This window comes from Micromesistius poutassou (assembly GCF_964030765.1).
Source record: "Micromesistius poutassou genome assembly, chromosome: 21".
Taxonomy (NCBI): domain Eukaryota; kingdom Metazoa; phylum Chordata; class Actinopteri; order Gadiformes; family Gadidae; genus Micromesistius; species Micromesistius poutassou.
The window spans coordinates 3,070,815-3,090,692 of NC_140291.1; the positions used below are offsets into that span (position 1 = coordinate 3,070,815).

The following is a 19,878-nucleotide window of genomic DNA, read 5'->3' on the forward strand; positions in this document are numbered from 1 at the left end:
AAGGAGAGAGAGAAGAGGAGAGGAGAGAGAGGAGAGGAGAGAGAGAGGAGATGAGAGAGAGGAAGAGGAGAGGAGAGAGAGGAAGAGGAGATGAGAGAGAGAGAGAGGAAGAGGAGAGGAGAGAGACGAGAGGAGAGAGAGGAGAGGAGAGGAGAGAGAGAGGAAAGGACAGAGAGGAAGAGGAGAGGAGAGAGAGAGGAGAGGAGAGAGAGGAAGAGGAGAGGAGAGAGAGGAGAGAGAGGAGAGGAGAGGAGAGAGAGAGGGGAGAGAGGAGAGAGAGAGAGAGAGAGGGGAGAGAGAGAGAGGAAGAGGAGAGAGGGGAGAGGAGGGGAGATAGAGAGAGAGAGAGAGAGAGAGAGAGGAGAGAGAGGAAGAGGAGAGGAGAGAGAGAGAGAGGAAGAGGAGAGGAGAGAGAGAGAGAGAGGAGAGGAGAGAGAGGAAGAGGAGAGGAGAGAGAGGAGAGGAGAGGAGAGAGAGAGAGAGGGGAGAGAGGGGAGAGGAGGGGAGAGAGAGAGAGAGAGAGAGAGAGAGAGAGAGAGAGAGGAGAGAGAGAGAGAGGAAGAGGAGACGAGAGAGAGAGAGGAAGAGGAGAGGAGTAGAGAGAAGAGAGAGAGGAGAGGAGAGAGGGGAGAGAGGACCGGGAGGAGGGAGAGAGAGAGAGGAGAGGAGAGAGGAAGAGGAGAGGAGTGGAGAGGAGAAAGGAGAGGAGAGAGGACCGGGAGGAGGGAGACGAGAGGAGAGGAGAGAGGGAGGAGATCAGAGAGAGGTCGGAGGAGGAGAGAGAGAGAGAGGAGAGCGGGAGGAGAGGAGGTGACAGAGGAGAGAGGGAGGAGAGGAGGTGACAGAGGAGAGAGGGAGGGGATGGAGAAAGGAGATCCGGGGATGGGGTTTGAGAGAGCGGAGAAGGTGAGAGAGAGAGAAAATGTGCAAAAATGTGAATATTAATACAACGTCGTGTTCTCACTCTTCTCTTACTTACACCACGCACGCAGAAAACAAACCCCCACACATGCACAAACAAACACGCACGCACACACACACACACCTGTGCCCCAGCTGCCTGCACACCACCGCAGCGTTGAGGTCGTTCCAGCCCGAGTCACAGATACTGCCCCAGTCGCCATGGAGATACACCTCCACCCGGCCCTGCGTGCGCCCGCTGCCTCCCACCAGGCGCACCAGGGGACCTGCACAGAGAGAACCAACCAGACGGAGGAGAAAAGGATCCTCCACTCGTGGATGTGAGTGTGTGGTTTCTTCAAGAGCCACTGAGAGAGGCGGTGAATAACGGTAACGTACTCTCCACACATCTCCACACATCTCTTCCTGTTCTCGACAGATTCCTTCACAGAGGCATTTCAAATATTACCATCTCCAGATTGTCTTTATCGAACACCTGACTGTCAACATACATAGACAGTATAAAATAGAGGAGTCAGACTTCTTTATTTAGTGTGAAGTTCTCGCTAGGGGCTGCCAGAGGCCACTAGGTGTCGCTAAAGGATCAACGTGCGACCACGTGCTTCTGCTAGTGATTCCTAAACGTATAGACAGCTCGCGGCCGCGCACGTGCTGTGAATGTCTGAACAGCTCGGCGATGCTGCTACGCTAGCATGCTACACATCTGCCTCCTCAATCCTCCAACCATTGTCCAAAAAGCTAGTCATTTCTGTTTTGTTGATTATCATTTGATTCATTTATTGAATCTATTTATTACTATATCTCTATTGAGTTGAACTCGGTCCGAATTGTGCTGTGGTTCGATTTCATCAGGTATGACAGCGCAGATTCTGCACACTGTACATTGCTCCCGAGGTGTTTATTGCTCAGAGGTGCAATTTTTATTATTATTATTACTTTCACCAATAGTGGGATGATTTCATCACACCTCATGAGTTCAGAGCTAAAAATACGAGCTCAACATCTATGTAAACATATGGTTGTTGTTGCATTGCTTTACTCCTAACCCCACATGACGATTCCATCGGATAGTTTCACTTTCCCCTGTTGAATACTTGCTCCTGATTGGTCAATGACGTTTTAAGGTGTGCATTATTTTTAAACGATGGTACAGCTCTCCTTTTTAACAGTTCCAAATCAACTATCAACCAGATGTTTCCTTGACAATTAAAAAAACAATACGCTCAAAGCACAGAACCACACGAGGATATTCTTATTTTAGCTGATTATGTCCAGAAAAAAAAAACATGTAAAGTAATTGTTAAAGTCACTAATATTGAATCATTCTTGTTAAAGGGGAAATCCTGAAGATTCTAATGAATCTTCCAAGATTCATTAGAACAGATGTGTGTCTGCCTAAGTCACCGTCCGTGTAACGGTCGTGGTTTATTCCTACATTACATCATGTGACCCCTGCAATCTGGGCATGTTTACCTGTCGAGGGTGCAATCACCGGCACCTCATTGGTCTCCTGGCTGGCCCCGCCCCTGCAGCGCACGCCCACGTCCTCGCCGTGGGAACAGTCGGTCCGTCCCCAGATGCCGCGGCGACAGTCCAGCAGGGAGGCCTCCGAGCCGTCACAGCTGACGTCGTCCAATAGGATGAGGCCCGTGCCCTCGCCGAACGCTCCGTCCTCCACGACCTCTGCGTGACCCCTGCGAGGGAGGAGGAGGAGGAGGAGGCGGAGGAGGAAGAGGAGGAGGAGGGGGGAGGAGGAGGAGGAGGAGGAGGAGGGGGAGGAGGAGTGGAAGATTTACTGTTGAGGGGCACTCCAAACCAAGTGGAAGTTTTAAGGGGGGAGAAATGGGACAGGGCCTTACGCCTCGTACCCACTGTACACGTCCGTCGACGGAAGAGAGTGGGCGTGTCCGACGCATTGGGGTAAAACACGATCTGCGTACGACGTGTGTATAAAGCGATCTGATTGGGTGACGGATCCGTCGCTGCCTGAAAAGTTTCTTACTTTTCTCAACTTTTGGAAGCAAGAGAAGGAGCCGATTTGACGGACGGACCCACAATGCATTTCGGGAGCGTCCCATGTAAAGTCAATGAGATCCGTCGACGGGGGGGGGGGGGGGGGGGGGTTCTGTTACCTGTATCCAGCTCCCGGCAGACCACCTGGGCATGGCGCTCGGACCACTGGTCGTCACACACCGTCCCCCAGTCCCCGTTGTGGAAGACCTCCACGCGGCCCTCCCACGGGCTGTCTCCCCCCACCAGACGCACGACACCGTCTGGAACACACACACACACACACACACACACCTTACAGGAGAGCATCCCAATGTATGCATGCGTACGTACGTGTGTGTGTGTGTGTGTGTGTGTGTGTGTGTGTGTGTGTGTGTGTGTGTGTGTGTGTGTGTGTGTGTGTGTGTGTGTGTGTGTGTGTGTGTGTGTGTGTGTGTTCCAGACGGCGTCGTGCGTCTGGTGGGTGCGTGGGTGTGTGCGTGCTCCGGTTTGGCGATAGTGTGTGTGTGTGTGTGTGTGTGTGTGTGTATGTATAAATGTGTGTGTGTGTATAAGGGTCTGTGTGTGTGTGTGTGTGTGTGTGTGTGTGTGTGTGTGTGTGTGTGTGTGTGTGTGTGAAAATGTGTGCGTGTATAAGTATGTGCCGTGTGTGTGTGTAAGGATGTGGATGTGTATGTGTGTGTGTGTGTGTGTGTGTGTGTGTGACACCATGTGTGCGTGTATAAGTGTGTGTGTGTGTGTGTGTGTGTGTGTGTGTGTGAGAACATGTGTGCGTGTATAAATGTGTGCGTGCGTGTTTGCGTGTGTGTGTGCGTGCGTGTGTGTGTTGTACCTGAGTAGGGGCTGCAGGAGACCCCGGCGTCTTCCATGTGGTCACAGTTGTGTTGCTCCCAGTCACCATGGCGACACTGGCCCAGGAAGAGCTCGTTCCCGGAGCACTTCACCGCGTCCAGCATGATGGGCCCCGAGCCCTGGCCGTAGTGGGCCCACGACCAGGCCTTGGCCACTCCCCTGGTTCACACACACACACACACACACACACACACACACACACACACACACACATACATAACATGCACACACATACACACACACACACACACACATACCATACACACACACACACATACCATACACACAAACACACACATACACACACATATAACATGCAGACACATACCATACACACACACACACTTACCATTGACACACACAAACACAAATACCATACACAGAAACACACACACACACACACACACACGCCATACACACAAACACACATACCATACACAGACACACACATATACCATTCACACACACACACACACACACACACACACACACACACACACATAAAATAAATGAATACCCATTTGGTGCGATAAGAATATAAATTAATGTTATTTCTAACAGGAAACAGTTATTTCTGTAACAGTAAAGTATGTTATTTTCCGTACCAATTTTGGGTTAGTGCATTTGCACAATGCATGTGTTTCCTGCTGGTGTAATGTCTGGGAGTATTTTAGTGCAGGCAACTCGATGCACAGGAAGTGGTACATCATAGAAATAAGACAAAAAGGAAAACTGCCCACACTGCCTGTGGCAGTGTAAACCTTTTGCTCGGTTAATCACTGACATTAGAATATTTAGTTTAGAGTAACAAAACGCGCCAGCTCAACTGCTGAATGGAAGCTGGGCTCATCAGTAGGATTATGCTCAAAAGACTGCAATTGATGTCCTGGGGCTTCACAATTATCTCCTTAATCCACTGAAAAACATGCTTTGAGTTCCTCAACATGAACCACTGTGACTTGATTACTTGCCCATTGGGATTGTAAAATCAAAAAAAAACAACAGAAATATTTCCCCAATATTTCCATGGTAACAGTGCTTAACGGCTTGTGTTTTGTGTTTGATCTCTTCCCTCGAACACAAACAGCCCATTATGCAGCGACTTCCGAAAGTGTAGCTGAGATTGCTCGGGGAACAGCCTACCTGCTGTAGGTGTCAGAAAACATTAAAGTGCTGCTCGGATCTGAATTATTCACAAAGGACAAGAGGTTCCTCTTATTCGTTCGTTCAACAAACACAGACGGTGCGCCCCAGTCCCAGGGCGAACACAGAAATGAGTTATGACGTTAAGCGTTGGGATCTATCAGCCACCACGTTACAGAGCCATAATTCCTTGACACGTAAACAGTTCAAGTTCGGGGATATGATTAAAGGCAATGGGTTACTGTAAGAAATGTTATTATGATGCCGGTTTGTGAGAAAGTCATCATTTTTGGCCTGTGTTCCTGAGATCAATTTCGAATGAAATTCATAAAAGTTCAAATCAAAGTGACATTAAAGTGACATTCAAGCGTTCAACGTTGCATTCACAACAATCACGTCGAACAAGCTTTTGGTCTCACGGCTCTAACAGAGTTTTGAGCAAAAACAGGGACCGTACCCGAACCCCAGCTGTCGGCACACCACCTCTGCGTCGCTGTCGTCCCATTGGTCATCGCAGACGGAGCCCCACCTGCCTTTGTGGAACACCTCCACGCGACCCTCAAACTCCTCCTCGCCGCCCACCAATCGCAGCGGAGGACCGCTGCCTGGGAACGCCGGGAGAGAGAGAGCGTTGCACGCGTCAGCAGGGACAAAACTGTAGACATGCGGAAAATGTTGGCGGCCGCGGCCGTTATTTTTACTTGTGCACTCTTCTAAATTCTCTCTCTAGCTCTCCCTCTCTCTCTCTGTCTCGATCTCAATGTCTCACTCGCTCGCTCTTTTTCAATTCAATTCAATCCAATTAGAAAAAAAAGTTTTATTGGCATAGAAAGCAACTTGTCCACGCTCAAAGCGGTTGAGAATGAATGAGGTAGAGGTCGGGAGTGAGGGAATCAGACTATTCCTCTAGAACTGGGTCTCAGAACGGGTCTTTAGCCATCTCCATAGTCATAACCTCTCTCTCTCTCTCTCACACACACACACACACACACACAAACACACATACTGTGTGTGTCTCTCTCTCTCTCTCTCTCTCTCTCTCTCTCTCTCTCTCTCTCTCTCTCTCTCTCTCTCTCTCTCTCTCTCTCTCTCTCTCTCTCTCTCTCTCTCTCTCTCTCTCTCTCTCACACACACACACACACACACACACACACACACACACACACACACACACACACACACACACACACACACACACACACACACACACACACACACGTGTCTCTGGTCCTTGGCGGTTCTGAAGCAGGTGCACACCCCCAGGTGCTGCAGCCGAGCAGTGACGGTGCAGTGCAGTGACCCTCCGTAAAAGTCACACTGACCTTCCGGCGGCGCGCACGCCAGTCCCGCCTCGTTTCCATGACTACAGTCACCGGTGACGAACGTCCTGCTCCGGCAGTTGCTGAGGCTGCCCTCGTCGCCACGGCAACCCATGCGCTCGTAGTGAAATATGCCAGAGCCGGTGCCGAACTGGGAGTGTTTCAGCGCCGTGCCTATCTCGCTGTGGGAGGGGAAAACATCTATTTCATATTGTTTAATTACATTTACTTACTGGCTTACACCTGACCCATGTCACTCTTCTTCTAACGCAGCCATTAACTCCATAAAAAAAAGATAGAAGATTCATCATGAATACAACGACATTACTATCACTGTAGGGCCAGCTCAAGCCACTAGAGGCTGCTATGGGACACGAGGAACATAGAGCAGGTTTAATGCAATACGGTTTGATAAGTAAAAGGATGATGTGTTTTTTTCCTTGTATTGCTCCCACCCCAGGCCAAGCTGTCGGCAGATCACGCTGGCGTCTCGGTCTGTCCAGTGGGAGTCGCACACCGCCCCCCACTGGCCGTTCAGGTACACCTCCACACGGCCGCTGTCGGAGGACGAGCTGCCCACCAGCCGAGCGGCGCCTGTCAACAGCATTAGACAGTCATTATAACCATTTGATTCTAATAAATTACTTGTAATAATGATAATAATTAATAATACAGATAATAAAGAAATATCAGATATCGTTAGTTTTAACAAAAGTTTAAAAAAAAAAAAATCTAATTGGAGAAACTATGAGACCATTATCAACAGACACTGAACAGATGAACAGATGCAGCTGGGCTTGACTTGAACAGATGGGTTTTAAACGATGAGATTTAACAGTAGTGACAGCGTTTGATTGACGATCGTGTGGATTAATCAACGAGTTTTAACTGCTCTCCGTACCGTCCCTTCTTATATATGAGCCTTTCCCTAGCCAGTAGACCATCTTGGTTATCTTTCACCAACAAGCCGCTATGTCATGACTGATGAAGTGCGCTTGAGGCCTCTTGTGCGTACCCTGGTGGCAGTCGCAGTAGGCCCATCCGATGGCCCCGGAGTTCTGCCTGAAGAAGCACCAGGGGTTGGACTCGCGGTCGGGGTTCCTGCAGTAGCTGTGGTCGCCCAGCCCTCTGCCCGGGTACTGCAGGACGTAGTCGGGGAACTCCGTCCACTTCAGGCAGGGGGCGCCAGAGTCCGTCTGGACCACCGTGCCGTTGTAGTAGCCGAGCTCCGTGAAGCCCTCTGAGCACGACAGAGGGGCTGGAGGGAGAAATAGAGACAGATTGTGTTATAGATTGAAAGAGAGGGATAGAGAGAGAGAGAGAGAGAGAGAGAGAGAGAGAGAGAGAGAGAGAGAGAGAGAGAAAAGAGTGTGTGAGAGAGAGAGAGAGAGACAGAGAGAGAGAGAGACACAGAGAGAGAGAGACAGAGAGAGAGAGAGAGAGTGCGATAAAGACAGACAGAGAGAGAAAGACGAAGAGACACCCTGACAGAAATTTGACTAAAAGCCTGTACTAAACAGCTAAATGTAAATATAAACGTAGAGAGAAAGTAAGGGACTGAGAAAGAGTGAGAGATAGAGAGAGAGATGATACATCACTGTACATTCTTCACATGGCTTTTTGCTCTGTTTTATTATTCATGTGCTTTTTTTTCCCTATGTCGTTGGTATCAAGGTTCTTCATGTTTCATGCATTATTGTATGCATCTCCCATTCTGCATTCAAAAATGCATATAGTGTCTTAGCGGGGGCACAGCACATTGACAACAAACAGAGCGATAGAGAGCAAGAGTTTGAAAGCGAGGGGGAGTGAGAGCGTCAGAGAGACAGCGAGGCAGAGGGAGAGAGAGCGAGAGAGAGGGAGAGAGAGAATAATTGAATTGAGAAGGTGGAAGGGGCAAGGTGGAGGGCGGTGGTTGAGATGTGTTTTGCCGCGGACTGTTGGAGAATGAAAGGAGAATGAAAGGAGGGCCAGCAGAGAGACTTCTGGAGGAAGATGAAGGAATAGAGAGTAGTGGGCGAGATACATTTGAAAGTGCTCTTATGTAAATCACATTATCCTCCACGTCTCCTCTCCGTCTGAACCCGATGGCTCACACTCACACACGCACACACCCAAACCCGCACGCACACACAAACATGCACGCACACACACATACACACACACGCACGCACACACACACACACACACACACAGCCCTATCTCTTGTTCCCATCGAGTGGCACTGCATCTTTACCATCTCTCACTCATTCAGTGTCAGGCTCTCTGTCGTGCTCGTTAATCTACGCACTCCCTCCCTCAATCTCCTCATCTGAACCTTCCCTTACTCACTCGTTCATCTGCATCCTCTCATACAAATTGATCTGTAAGTTGCCTTTCTCACTCATTCATCTGCAAAATGCTCTCTCCCTTTTTCATCTTTCATTTGCACGTATATCCTCTCTCACTAATTTATCTGTATGGTCCCTCTCTCACTCATTCATCAGCATGTTCCCTCTCTCACTCAGTCATCTACCATTATCCTGGTCTCACTTAATCATCTTAACGTTCCCTCGCTCACTCATACATATGAACGTTCCTTCTCTCACTCGTTCATCTGCATCTTTCCTCTCTCACTCATTCATCTGCATCTTCGCTCTGTCTGTCATTCATCTGCTCCTTCCTGCTCTCACTCAATCATTGTCAGGCTCCGTCTTTCACTCATTTATCGCCAGGCTCCCTGTCCCTGAGACTAACACAGTATTGGTGAAGGACTATTATAAATGACCTTAATTATAATATAATTAGAAATATAATTAATATTGTATTTGTATGGTGTTCAAGAATGACCCGTACTGCTTAACGAACGTAACATAGTGCCTGCTTATCCTCCTGTATTATTCTACTAGGACCAAACTGAGACACACACTCGTAATCACGCACACACACACACACACACACACACACACACACACACACACACACGCACGCATGCACACACACACAAGCACACGCACACACACAAGCACACGCACACACACACACACACACAAACACACACTTCAAGGGGTCTTTTGGGGCCAAATTGCCATTCCAGAATGATTAATGGCAGAGGGCTTCATTAACCAAGAAGCCTTATCTGTCTCTCGCACACACACACACACACAGCCTGGCTGCTTCAGAGCATGCAAGAATGCAGTGTGAACACACACGCACGCGCACACACGCACGTGCACACACACACACACACACACACACACACACACACACACACACACACACACACCACACAACACACACACACACACACACACACACACACACACACACACACACACACACACACAAGTCTGCGCAAATATGCCCAAACACAACATGCTGAGTAGCACCTTTCTGAACAAGAAAAAGTCCCCATCTGGTCAGGTGGGGGTACATTAGGGCCAAATGTATCACAAGTGTAAAAAAAAAAACCTCTAGTGTAGCCATGAGAAACTGCAAAGGCTCATTTGTTTTGTAGACGCTCTATTGCATTCAAATATTACGCGGTAAGAGGTGTCAGCAGAATTTAAACAGCACTGGAAGGTGAGAATGAGGTTTCATAGCTCAGGGCCAACATGACTAATTACTTTGGAGGTGTATCCTCCAAAATGCCTTGTTATTTTTAAACGGTATCCTCTCCACTGTGTCCTTACCGTACCTGCGCTTGAAGGGCTTAGTATTTTCCATTGTACATCGGTTCTAGTCAAATCATGAATTGACTATAGGAGCAGAAGTCTCTGACGGGCCCTGTCTGGATCGTGTTCATAGGCCAGCAAAAGTGAATGGAACCCATGGTGAGAGTCTGAAAGGTTGACGCGAGTCACACAGACCCCCAGCATCTCTGAGCCATCGGGGGTCTCCAGTCTGCCGGTGGGAGCGGGGGTCCTGTGACGTCAACAGCCCAGCCTGAGCTCCCAGTCGCCTGGGCCCACCTGGAGTGTCCCTGACCTTCTGCTGTGACCTACATTTCAAAACCCAGCCAGAGTTCGAAGGTGTGAGTGAGAAACACGCTAATGCGTGATCTTGTTAAAGCTGCTGTCGGCTATGTCGGCTATTATAGTTGTAGAGAGAGAGAGAGAGAGAGAGAGAGAGAGAGAGCAGAAAAGAGCATCTCTCTGCTCCATCCCTCCTTACTTTTCTCTGCCAGGTGTGCGCATGTGATTGAACAGCATGCGATTGAACAGCATGCGATTGACAGGCAAAATGCATTCCCAGAACCAAACAGGGAAGAGATACCCTGATTGATCAGAAAGGAGCGGGGAGCGGTCTCAAACCGAAATTGTCTCATACAAAGGCCGGAACAATCAACTCTAAACAGATATTCTCACAATATTTCAATCACTAATAGCTTACGGATTTGGCATTTCCAACTAATTTAAAAATAGTTTGTTCAACAATACTAGCACTTTAATCTTACCTACCACACTTTTAACGGAACCTGCAGGAAAGTCATTTTCTCCGGCGCCACCTCAGAGGCCCGATCTCATAGTGAAGATCACACACGGGGATGAGTCACATCCGCTGTGCTGGGATGGCCCACGTATTGACAACGGAGTGGAAGGAAAGCCTACGCTTCTGGCAAACTAGCAGCTACAGATACCTCTGAGATGATGGATCGCAGGCTACTAAACGCCCAGGTGATCACACAGTCAGCTCAGCAAAAGACAAAGAAACAAAGATTGATCGGTTGGAATTGATGAGAAAGTCGACAAAAGTCCACAACTCCCGTGCTGGTGTCTGATGTGGTATCTGGTGTCTGATACGCACAGACTCTAGGGTGAGGTTTTGGGTGTGTTTGGCAACAAGATGGAAGGATTTGGTTAAGCCCCGGACCAGGGAATGATTGAGCAGCAGAGGGCGCACTCAGCACTGCTCTCAAATGGGCAGAATGGTCCATCTGGGAAATTAAACGTGCAATTTTAAAATCGTATCCAGTTGGCATTTGATCAAATGAATTATAAGGCAGCCTTGAATCAGGGCACCAGCCTGCGTCTGCACTACGGCGTGGAGAGGGTGTTGCAGATATTATGGAAAAATACAAGGCGTATTGTGTGTATGTCTTTGGTACCAGATTAATTTGGGTTGAACCGATACCAATACCGGTGTCAGTTAGTTTTTTTTTAATCCAGTACAGATTCAATCATCCAACATCGTATTGGTGGTTTTTTTATTTATTTTCCATCTCCGACTGAGCGTCCCTGATCAGACCTTTCTCTGTCCTTTGTTGCCAAGGAAACACAAATAGGACTAGTTATCAAAAAATGACAAACATAAATGAGGTCACAAGCAAATGTCTGCCTGTCGGTTTTGACTCATTTTCAGTGTGCAGGGGAGGGGGAAAATCTGCATGCTCCTCCACCTGCTTCACATTAATACGTTATCCGGCCTTCCTGGGGATCCATTCGGCCTTCCATAGGTGCCGGGATCATACGGATTCGTATGAAGGCGCGGTGGTCAATGCAAATTGGCACCCAAGGCGTGCTCACACGCTCGTCTTCCGTCGCTACACAGTGAGACCTCCTCCTCATTTCCACGACAACTGTACCCTCCTCCCATTACCATGGGAACCACTATTCTCTCCCCCCGCTCCCATAATCCATTTCCCAGCCACAATAAGCATTGGACACGGTTCACACTTGGAGGCCTGCCGTTTGGGGGGTTGGTGTTGAGTGTGTGTGTGTGTGTGTGTGTGTGTGTGTGTGTGTGTGTGTGTGTGTGTGTGTGTGTGTGTGTGTGTGTGTGTGTGTGTGTGTGGCTGCTCGGCTGTGCATGCAGCTCTACCCCAACGTCGTGTGAACACAAGGGTGCGTGAATGCGTCAGGAAACAATGCAATTGAATAAACCGCTCTTTCGTTCTTTGTATGTGTGGAGTCAAATTAAATAAATTTGAGAGAGCAGAGGATAACATTTGTATCACATGTGTGTTTGTATACAAGGTGTATTATTAATATTTATATCATTCTATTTTTGCTTTGACTGAAAACGCCATGTGCTGCCATGACAGCCGATGCAGTCGTCGGTTGATCTATGGCAACGGGCCAGACGTCACCTGGGAGGGAGACACATTGATTTGGAGGTCACAGTCGGTGGGATAAAGGCTGTGTGTGCACAGTTCCTGCAGCAACAGCAGAGCTCTGTGAGTTATAGCATAGGTGTCACCCGGGGCCTGTCCATGCGGCGGTGGCTATAAAGACAGGACATTTTCTTTTGGTTCGGTTTTTCTCGAGGCTTTGAGAAAAAAAAAAAAGATGTCAGACCAGGCTCCTCCCCCGTCAATGTAAAAGCTGAGCAGCCCCACCCCCCATCATGGCTGCTCCTCTTTGGGATGGAGGGAACAGACAGAGAGAGAGAGAGAGAGGAGGAAGAAGGAGAGAAACAAAGACGAAAAGGGGTGGGAAACGACGTGGGGAAAGGGAGGGAGAGAGAGAGAGATCGAGAAAGAGAGAGAGACAGAGAGAGAGAGTCAGAGAGGGAGAGAAAGGGGGAGAGAGAGGCAGAGAGAGATAGTCAGAGAGGGAGAGAGGGAGAGAGAGAGAGAGAGAGAGAGAGAGAGAGAGAGAGAGAGAGAGAGAGAGAGAGAGAGAGAGAGAGAGAGAGAGAGAGCGGGAGAGACAGAGAGAGAGAGAGAGAGAGAGAGTCCTGAATGGGTGCAAGGTATAGTACAGGAAAAGGAGAGGAGCAGGAGACCGTAAAACGGGTAATGAGAAGGCGAGAGTCTGGTGTAGACGGCTAGCAGAATGTAGGTTGTTGTGACAAAAGACAGGGGGGAAAAAGAGGACCCCAAAGAAAACAAACAGTGATGCTAAAGAGATTTATTTTTACCTGAGCTCTGGACCTCATTTAGGTAGCTGTCCTCTGCCACCACCTTGAGAAGGGAGAGAGGGAGGGAGGGAGGGGGGAGGGGGCAAAGGGTGAGATAATGGCTGCTTTTCACACATATGACAGTAGATTGATCCTGACGTTAATATTGGCTCAGTTCCTTTTAAGTCGAATACCGCAGTCCCAAGAACAACATGGTTACTTTGTTAATACCTTCAGTACTCTTACTGAAGGTATTTATCCAACTTACATAGTAACCAGTTTCAGCCCTCATCCATTTTGCAAAAAAAACAACGAACTGGACTAGCTTAGCTTAGCTGTTTTATTAATAAAACAGCTAAGCTAGCAAAGAACATATAGGATATGTAATGTAAGATTGCATGTGACTGCTGCTTCAGAAATAAGGTTTGACGGTTACATGGTGAGACGGCAGACAAAAAAACCTGATGACAAACACAGAACACAACAATATGCTTTTACTGCTTTCTACCGCAGTTCTTATAAGGCTGAGAAATGCATCAATGCTTACTTACTACACACACGCACACAGACACACACACACACATGCACCCCCTCACACACACACACACACACACACACACACACACACACACACACACACACACATACACACCCGCACGCACACAAACTGTGATGGATTTACTTTGTGCATTAGTGCTTTAGTGCTTTGGAGTGCTTAAACGTGTATGTGTTTATGAGTCTGTGTGAGCGCTTGTGTGGGTGGGGTGTGTGTAAGATCCTTAAATTGTCTTACACACACACACACACACACACACACACACACACACACACACACACACAGACACACACACCATTCCCAGGGGGATACTGCATAGCCTAATGGTATTACATGAGCGAGAAGGGAACCTGTGGTCCCTAACATGAGTGTTGATATCGCTATTTGTATCAATCAAACCACTCTGTTACGCCACTAATGAAATGTGAGGCCACCGCAGCTGTGTCCAGTGCCGGATCCGCCCGTCAATGCACAGGCAGTCCCCCTCGCCACATAGAGAGCGAAAGAGGGCGAGTGATAGAGAGAAAGGAGTCTGAGAGAGAAATTCTGAAAATTGACGTCTGTCTTCTGCCGTCTTTTGGGTCCGTCCTTTGTCTTTCTCTGCTGGCATCAGAGTTCTCCCGCGCGCATACCTAACCCTAACCCTGAACCTATTCTTAACCCTAACACCTAATACTAACCCTAACCCTGAACCTATTCTTAACCCCAACACCCAACCCTAACCCTTACCCTAAACTTGTCTGTGCTGACATCACAACAGTGGCCTCGATTCTCTAACACTAATACCTAACCCTAACCAAGGACCTATTCTTGAAAAACAAAATCCAATCCATAGAAATCCCATAATAACCAAACTCTGTAACCCAACCCCACCCAACTCAATGCCTAACCCTAACCCCAACGATACTCCATCCCCACCAACAAGAAACCCTAACCCTAGCCCTAGAACCGTAAACCAAACTCTCAAACCCAAAAAAGAAGAACCCCTAACCCTAACCATAGAACCAAACCAAACATTAAATTGAAGCCCATTGGAACCCCTTACCCTAACCCTGAGTCTATTCCTAAGGCCTAACCCTCACCCTAACCCTGTGTTCTCCAACCCTAACACCTAACCCTGACCCCTAACCGCTAACCCACCCACCGTTTAGGCTGCCTACACCCTAGGGGCCTAAATATCAGACAGTGATGGAACCACACGGGACTTCCTCTGATTCTACCTCCCTGAGGACAGAACTTTAGGTAACAAGGACCTCTGGCATCGCCTCGGTGAGCGCATTACTCACTCACATTCTTGGCTTCCTTTCAAACAACCTCAGCCGGACTGACCTCCCTTCCCCTCGCCCACCGTCATCCCTGCTGTTTGTCAGCGCCGCCGTCGTCGCCGCCTGTGTCAAATTGGACACATTCGTCCTGAAAGGGATGTGCGGCAATTCCGGCGCAGCGTGCCATTCCAGTCATTGATCAGTGAGTCTACAGGGTTCTCTTCTGCCTCCCTTCGCCCGCCACCTACCCAGCGGGTGGGCGGTGGTCCAGCGGTGCCAGAGCTCTGACGAGGACAGGGGTTGCGACTCCTAACTCCCCACGAGCTATCAGAGTGACTCAGAGATAGCTGGATTAATCATATACTCATTCATATTAGAAAGCTTTGATGACAGAGATGGCCTGGCGGATAAGACCACTAATCCAGTGATGAATGTACTTATGCTAAATGGCTTGGTATAAGATGTGGTCTGTTAAATAGACGATTTAAGTCCTCGGGAACAAAAGCCACGGAACATATGGAGCTTAACTCGAGGAACATTACGGACCTCTTTCTCTTTCCTGGTACAAGCCTTGATACACACGTAACTATTCCTATTCATCCAGCTAGATCAACAATGATGAAAAGTCACTTTCAAAGGCTGCTGTGGAACTGGGAGATGCGTTTCATGTGGTCTGTGTTCACAGGCTAACTCTTCTGTTGCTGTTCTTAAACTCTTGAAGAGGAAATCCCAGCCTTTTATACAGACTTTAGTTGGCCGATGCTTTCCTTGTCAACGAGTGATAGGTCAACTTGATTATTAACTACGATCTCCTCAACAATTGAACGTGGATCCAAATATAATATACAATGTAACTATCTTGAAAAGTGTTGGGATTTATTTCGTTTCGGTTGTGGTGGTTTGGTTTTGCCTTGGCCTCAATGTCCGGTTTTCTGAGACAAATATCAGTCTTTGATTGAAGGCAAAGCTTGAATAATGGATTCATCTGCAGTGTGTCATTTGCCCTATGCACTACTTCCCCTTCTATTAAATAGTCTAATTACGTAAAACATGTACCACATGATTCACTACATACACACACACACCACTGCTGCCGACATAAGACTTGACATGAACCCCTGATTTATTCAATTATAACCTATTAAATATAGACCAATCCGATGGTTAATTGATACACCGTTTAAGATTGCGGGTTTAGATTATGCGTGAGTGTGTGTGTGTGTGTGTGTGTGTGTGTGTGTGTGTGTGTGTGTGTGTGTGTGTGTGTGTGTGTGTGTGTGTGTGTGTGTGTGCGTACGTGTGTGCCTGCGTGTGTGTGGTGTGTGCGTGTGTGTGTGTGTGTGTGTGTGTGTGTGTGTGTGTGTGTGCGTGTGTGCGTGTGTGCGCGTGTGCGTGTGTGTGTGTGTGTGTGTGTGTGTGTGTGTGTGTGTGTGTGTGTGTGTGTGTGTGTGTGTGCACGTCCGTGCGTGTGTGTCTGTATACGCGAGCGCTTGCTCGTGCGGATTTCATTCATTCATGATGCAATTCGATTTCCCGACAAATGCTTCCAAATAGCCCACATGTTTAAGGTACTGATTAAAGCCACGTTCTTCGCTGTTACATGGGCATATAACAAAAGGTCAATTCCTATAGGCGACACATCCTTGAACACATCATCGCTCCTTCCAAATAACTCCTGCACCTGTGTGAACAGATGGCCCCAGTTGTCTGAGCGCCTGAGTGGAGATGACTTGATTGAATTCCCGCGACAAAGGGCAGCTACCCCTACCCCTGATGCCCGCGGTGCCACTGCTCATCCCGACGACAGCGGGTACGACCGACCGCGCGGGCGACCGGTGCCCCTCCTTCATGATATCCCGCCTCGGGAGAGGGTGGGAGGGGGGGCGTAGTGAGTGAAGCCATTACTGTGTGGACCTGAAGGTATACAGGGAGACTCGGCCAGGGATATCGTAGCCTATCACACCAACAATGATCGGAAGGTACAGCACACTTAGTGTGGAATATATAAGAGGAATTATAGGCTATAACCGTGAGACTCGTGAGATTCCATGGGGTGAAATAAATCATTAGCCTACGCGTTTTTGTTCGACTTTATAGCCGATGTCAGTATTTATTTTAGGATAAACCCATATGATCTCTTGGTCTATTGTGATAACACATCGCAAAATCCACAGCATTCCTTTTCTTAACTCCCGGTCCTAATTGAATCAACCTGAACAATAATTCAATTATTCTGAAAAATGTGAGGTTTACTTTGATTCCACGAGTCTTGCACTCGTGGAGTAAAAATCACACACAAAAACTGTACCCTTATCAACCCCCTCCTCGTTATTAAAGCGAGCTACAGCGGTAAGTCATCACGGGCAGCATCAGCACCATATCCCCATCATTAGGACTCAGAGTCGACATACCTCCGGTAGCACTCGCAGGCAGAGGCACGCTAGTCCGAGCAATCGCAGCATTTCCTCGCAGGTTAAAGCCATCCTTCGCGGTGCATTCTTGTCATAGCTCAACCACCAGCCGCTCCTCTCGCATCTCTGTCACCAACTCCCCCCCCACCCTCCGCGAGATGAGTCGTTATTCCGAAACTGCCGACGTAAATATTGGAGCGCGGTTTTTTTTTCTTTCTTTTTTTTTTTACGCGCGGAGTATACAGGGTGCGGCACTAATCGCTCCGACGTCGCTGCACGGGATACACGCGCACTCACCCCCCCTCGGCCCCCTAATCCCACCCCTCACACACACTTCTCTTTCTCTCTGTCTCTCTGTCTCTCTCTCTCTCTAAAATGAAGCGGTGCGCTGGGTCATTCTTATATTTATTAGCGCTACCTTACTTCACTTTCTTCAAGAATTGAACTCAACTTCATTGGGAAATGTGTGAAACAAAATGTATTGTCATTATAAACTCACATGCTGTCGATGATGCACATGGCGACCTGTAATCGAATCTTACGTAAATAGCCTGTGATTTCATACTTCCCTTCAAAGGTAGAGTATGTTTGGATGTCTTTGATTATAACACTGATATGTTTAAACTTGACTGTTGTAATGCCCAACACTGCTGAATACATAACTGTTTGCCATAGCCTACTAGAGAGATATGTGGAAAAAGTTATGTATTAGGGAGCTGATGAAAAGTGAAAAGTGACCCATACCCCGGACAGAAATATCCCATAAACGTTCTGAATGCAACCCCTATTCATATAATATCAATCAAAAACCCTAATCAATCAAGGAATCAATACAGCTAAGAGCCAGAGCTTTGCCAACTGGCGGAAGATTTTTACTTTACTCAGCGGTTCTTGGGCTCTGCAAAACAGCAGGGAGAGAGAGAGAGAGAGAGAGAGAGAGAGAGAGAGAGAGAGAGAGAGAGAGAGAGAGACACAGAAGGAGAGATTGGGAGATGGATTGAGGATTGAGAGAGAGAGGGATCGAGTGCGAGAGAGAGAGGGAGGGAGGGAAAGAGATAGGGAGAAGGGATGAGAGGCAAGGAGAGATAGATGGACGCAATCAACCCAACATTTCGCCCGCTAATTCATCCGAAAGCCTGCGATCAAGTCCTCGAAAAAGCAATTCCATGTTCCCCTTTTCTCATCCACAGCATATTACACGCGACACATCCAGAGAATCAAGCACCTTCTAGCCCCCTGCGGTGTGAGGAGCTCGGTGGCATATGTGCTGTGATCCATCCAAACATCCATCCATCAGAGAGTCCTACATTCGCCCAGACAGCAAACAGTAGTCAGGAGGAGGGGATGGCTGCCAGTCACGCTTGTCACTCTCTCTTGCGCGAGCGTGCAGAACGTCTCTCAGATGAAATGTCTCCGGGATGAAACGTCCCTCAGATGGAATGTCTCTCGGACGAGGCGTCTCAGATGAAACGTCTCTCAGATGTCGGGCCCAGTGCTCAACCTCATGAGGTTTATACAGTGGGGCTCAACCTTTGCATTACAAGTCGCCGTTGCTTTCCGTCGTTTGAAAAATGATACATGGGTATATATATATATATATAGTTGTGGTTCTAGATAGTACACGCATCCTATGAATATTTCATATTCATTTAGTGGCTCCTTGTATCCAAAGCGACTTGTGAATTCGCAATTCAATGCAGATCGTGAAATATATACGGCATAGTTAACTAAACTGTCCTACACCCCTTCTGTACATACGTGTTCAAATATTATTCAAATACATTAAATATACGAATGCCCTATATCATGTAGAATGTTACTGTGAAATCGTACACATATCTTTAATGTTGAGGCGTGACTTTGTTTGTTCTTGTTGAGGCCTCTGGCCCTGTTGGATGTCTGTGTCTGTCTGTGTCTGTGTCTCGTCTCCCACTGGTCGTGACAAAGGTAGAAACTGCACATGAGTTTGGTTTGCTGCTAAACTTGGCATCGTGCACACTGCAGTTTCTCCTAAATAAATAAATTAAAAACAGGCCCATGTGTCCCTGTGTTTCCGCTATTCCCCCGGAGCTCATACAGATTAGCTAAACTCATCGACTTCACAGACTTTGTTTTATCCACGGGCCCGCGGGTGGGGGGTGGCAGTTCTGTGTGTGCCTTTGTGTGTGTGTGTGTGTGTGTGTGTGTGTGTGTGTGTGTGTGTGTGTGTGAGTGTGTGTGTTTATGGGTGGGTGGCAGTGTGTGCGCATGTGTGTGTGTTCTGGTGTGTATGTGTGTCTTGGGTCCTGGTTAAGGGGGATTATTTGTAAAATTAAGTGCAAAAAAACATTTCCTAGTTCGCCCTGCCAATGAAGTCTTTGATGTCTTTCACACTTCTTATCTGGCAGCCAAATCCTATTTCTAATTTTCCTCAGTCTTAATTCCTTCTTGATTCCATCTCTCTCCCCCTCTCTCTCTCTCTTTCTCTCTCTCTCTCTCTCCCGATCTCTTTCTTTTACCACCATTATCTTCTATTGTATTGTATTCTAGTCTATTCCTTCCCCTTTGCCTCATTTAGTTTGATCCTTCCTGTCATTCTTTCC

At 47.9% G+C, this 19,878-nt stretch overlaps 1 protein-coding gene across 1 annotated transcript in view; it reads right to left on the reverse strand.

The window, feature by feature from the left end:
- The window catches only part of LOC311366764 (neurotrypsin), a gene marked incomplete at both ends in the record, with an annotated part of 20,442 nt that extends 3,074 nt beyond the window's left edge, over positions 1-17,368 (reverse strand). The window contains 11 exon segments of the mRNA XM_084485552.1: positions 1,046-1,187; positions 2,395-2,615; positions 3,054-3,063; positions 3,066-3,194; positions 3,764-3,942; positions 5,384-5,527; positions 6,245-6,427; positions 6,701-6,839; positions 7,261-7,503; positions 13,086-13,128; positions 17,297-17,368. Coding sequence (XP_084341678.1) covers positions 1,046-1,187; positions 2,395-2,615; positions 3,054-3,063; positions 3,066-3,194; positions 3,764-3,942; positions 5,384-5,527; positions 6,245-6,427; positions 6,701-6,839; positions 7,261-7,503; positions 13,086-13,128; positions 17,297-17,368 — 1,505 coding nt within the window.
- Positions 17,369-19,878: the final 2,510 nt, after the last annotated feature.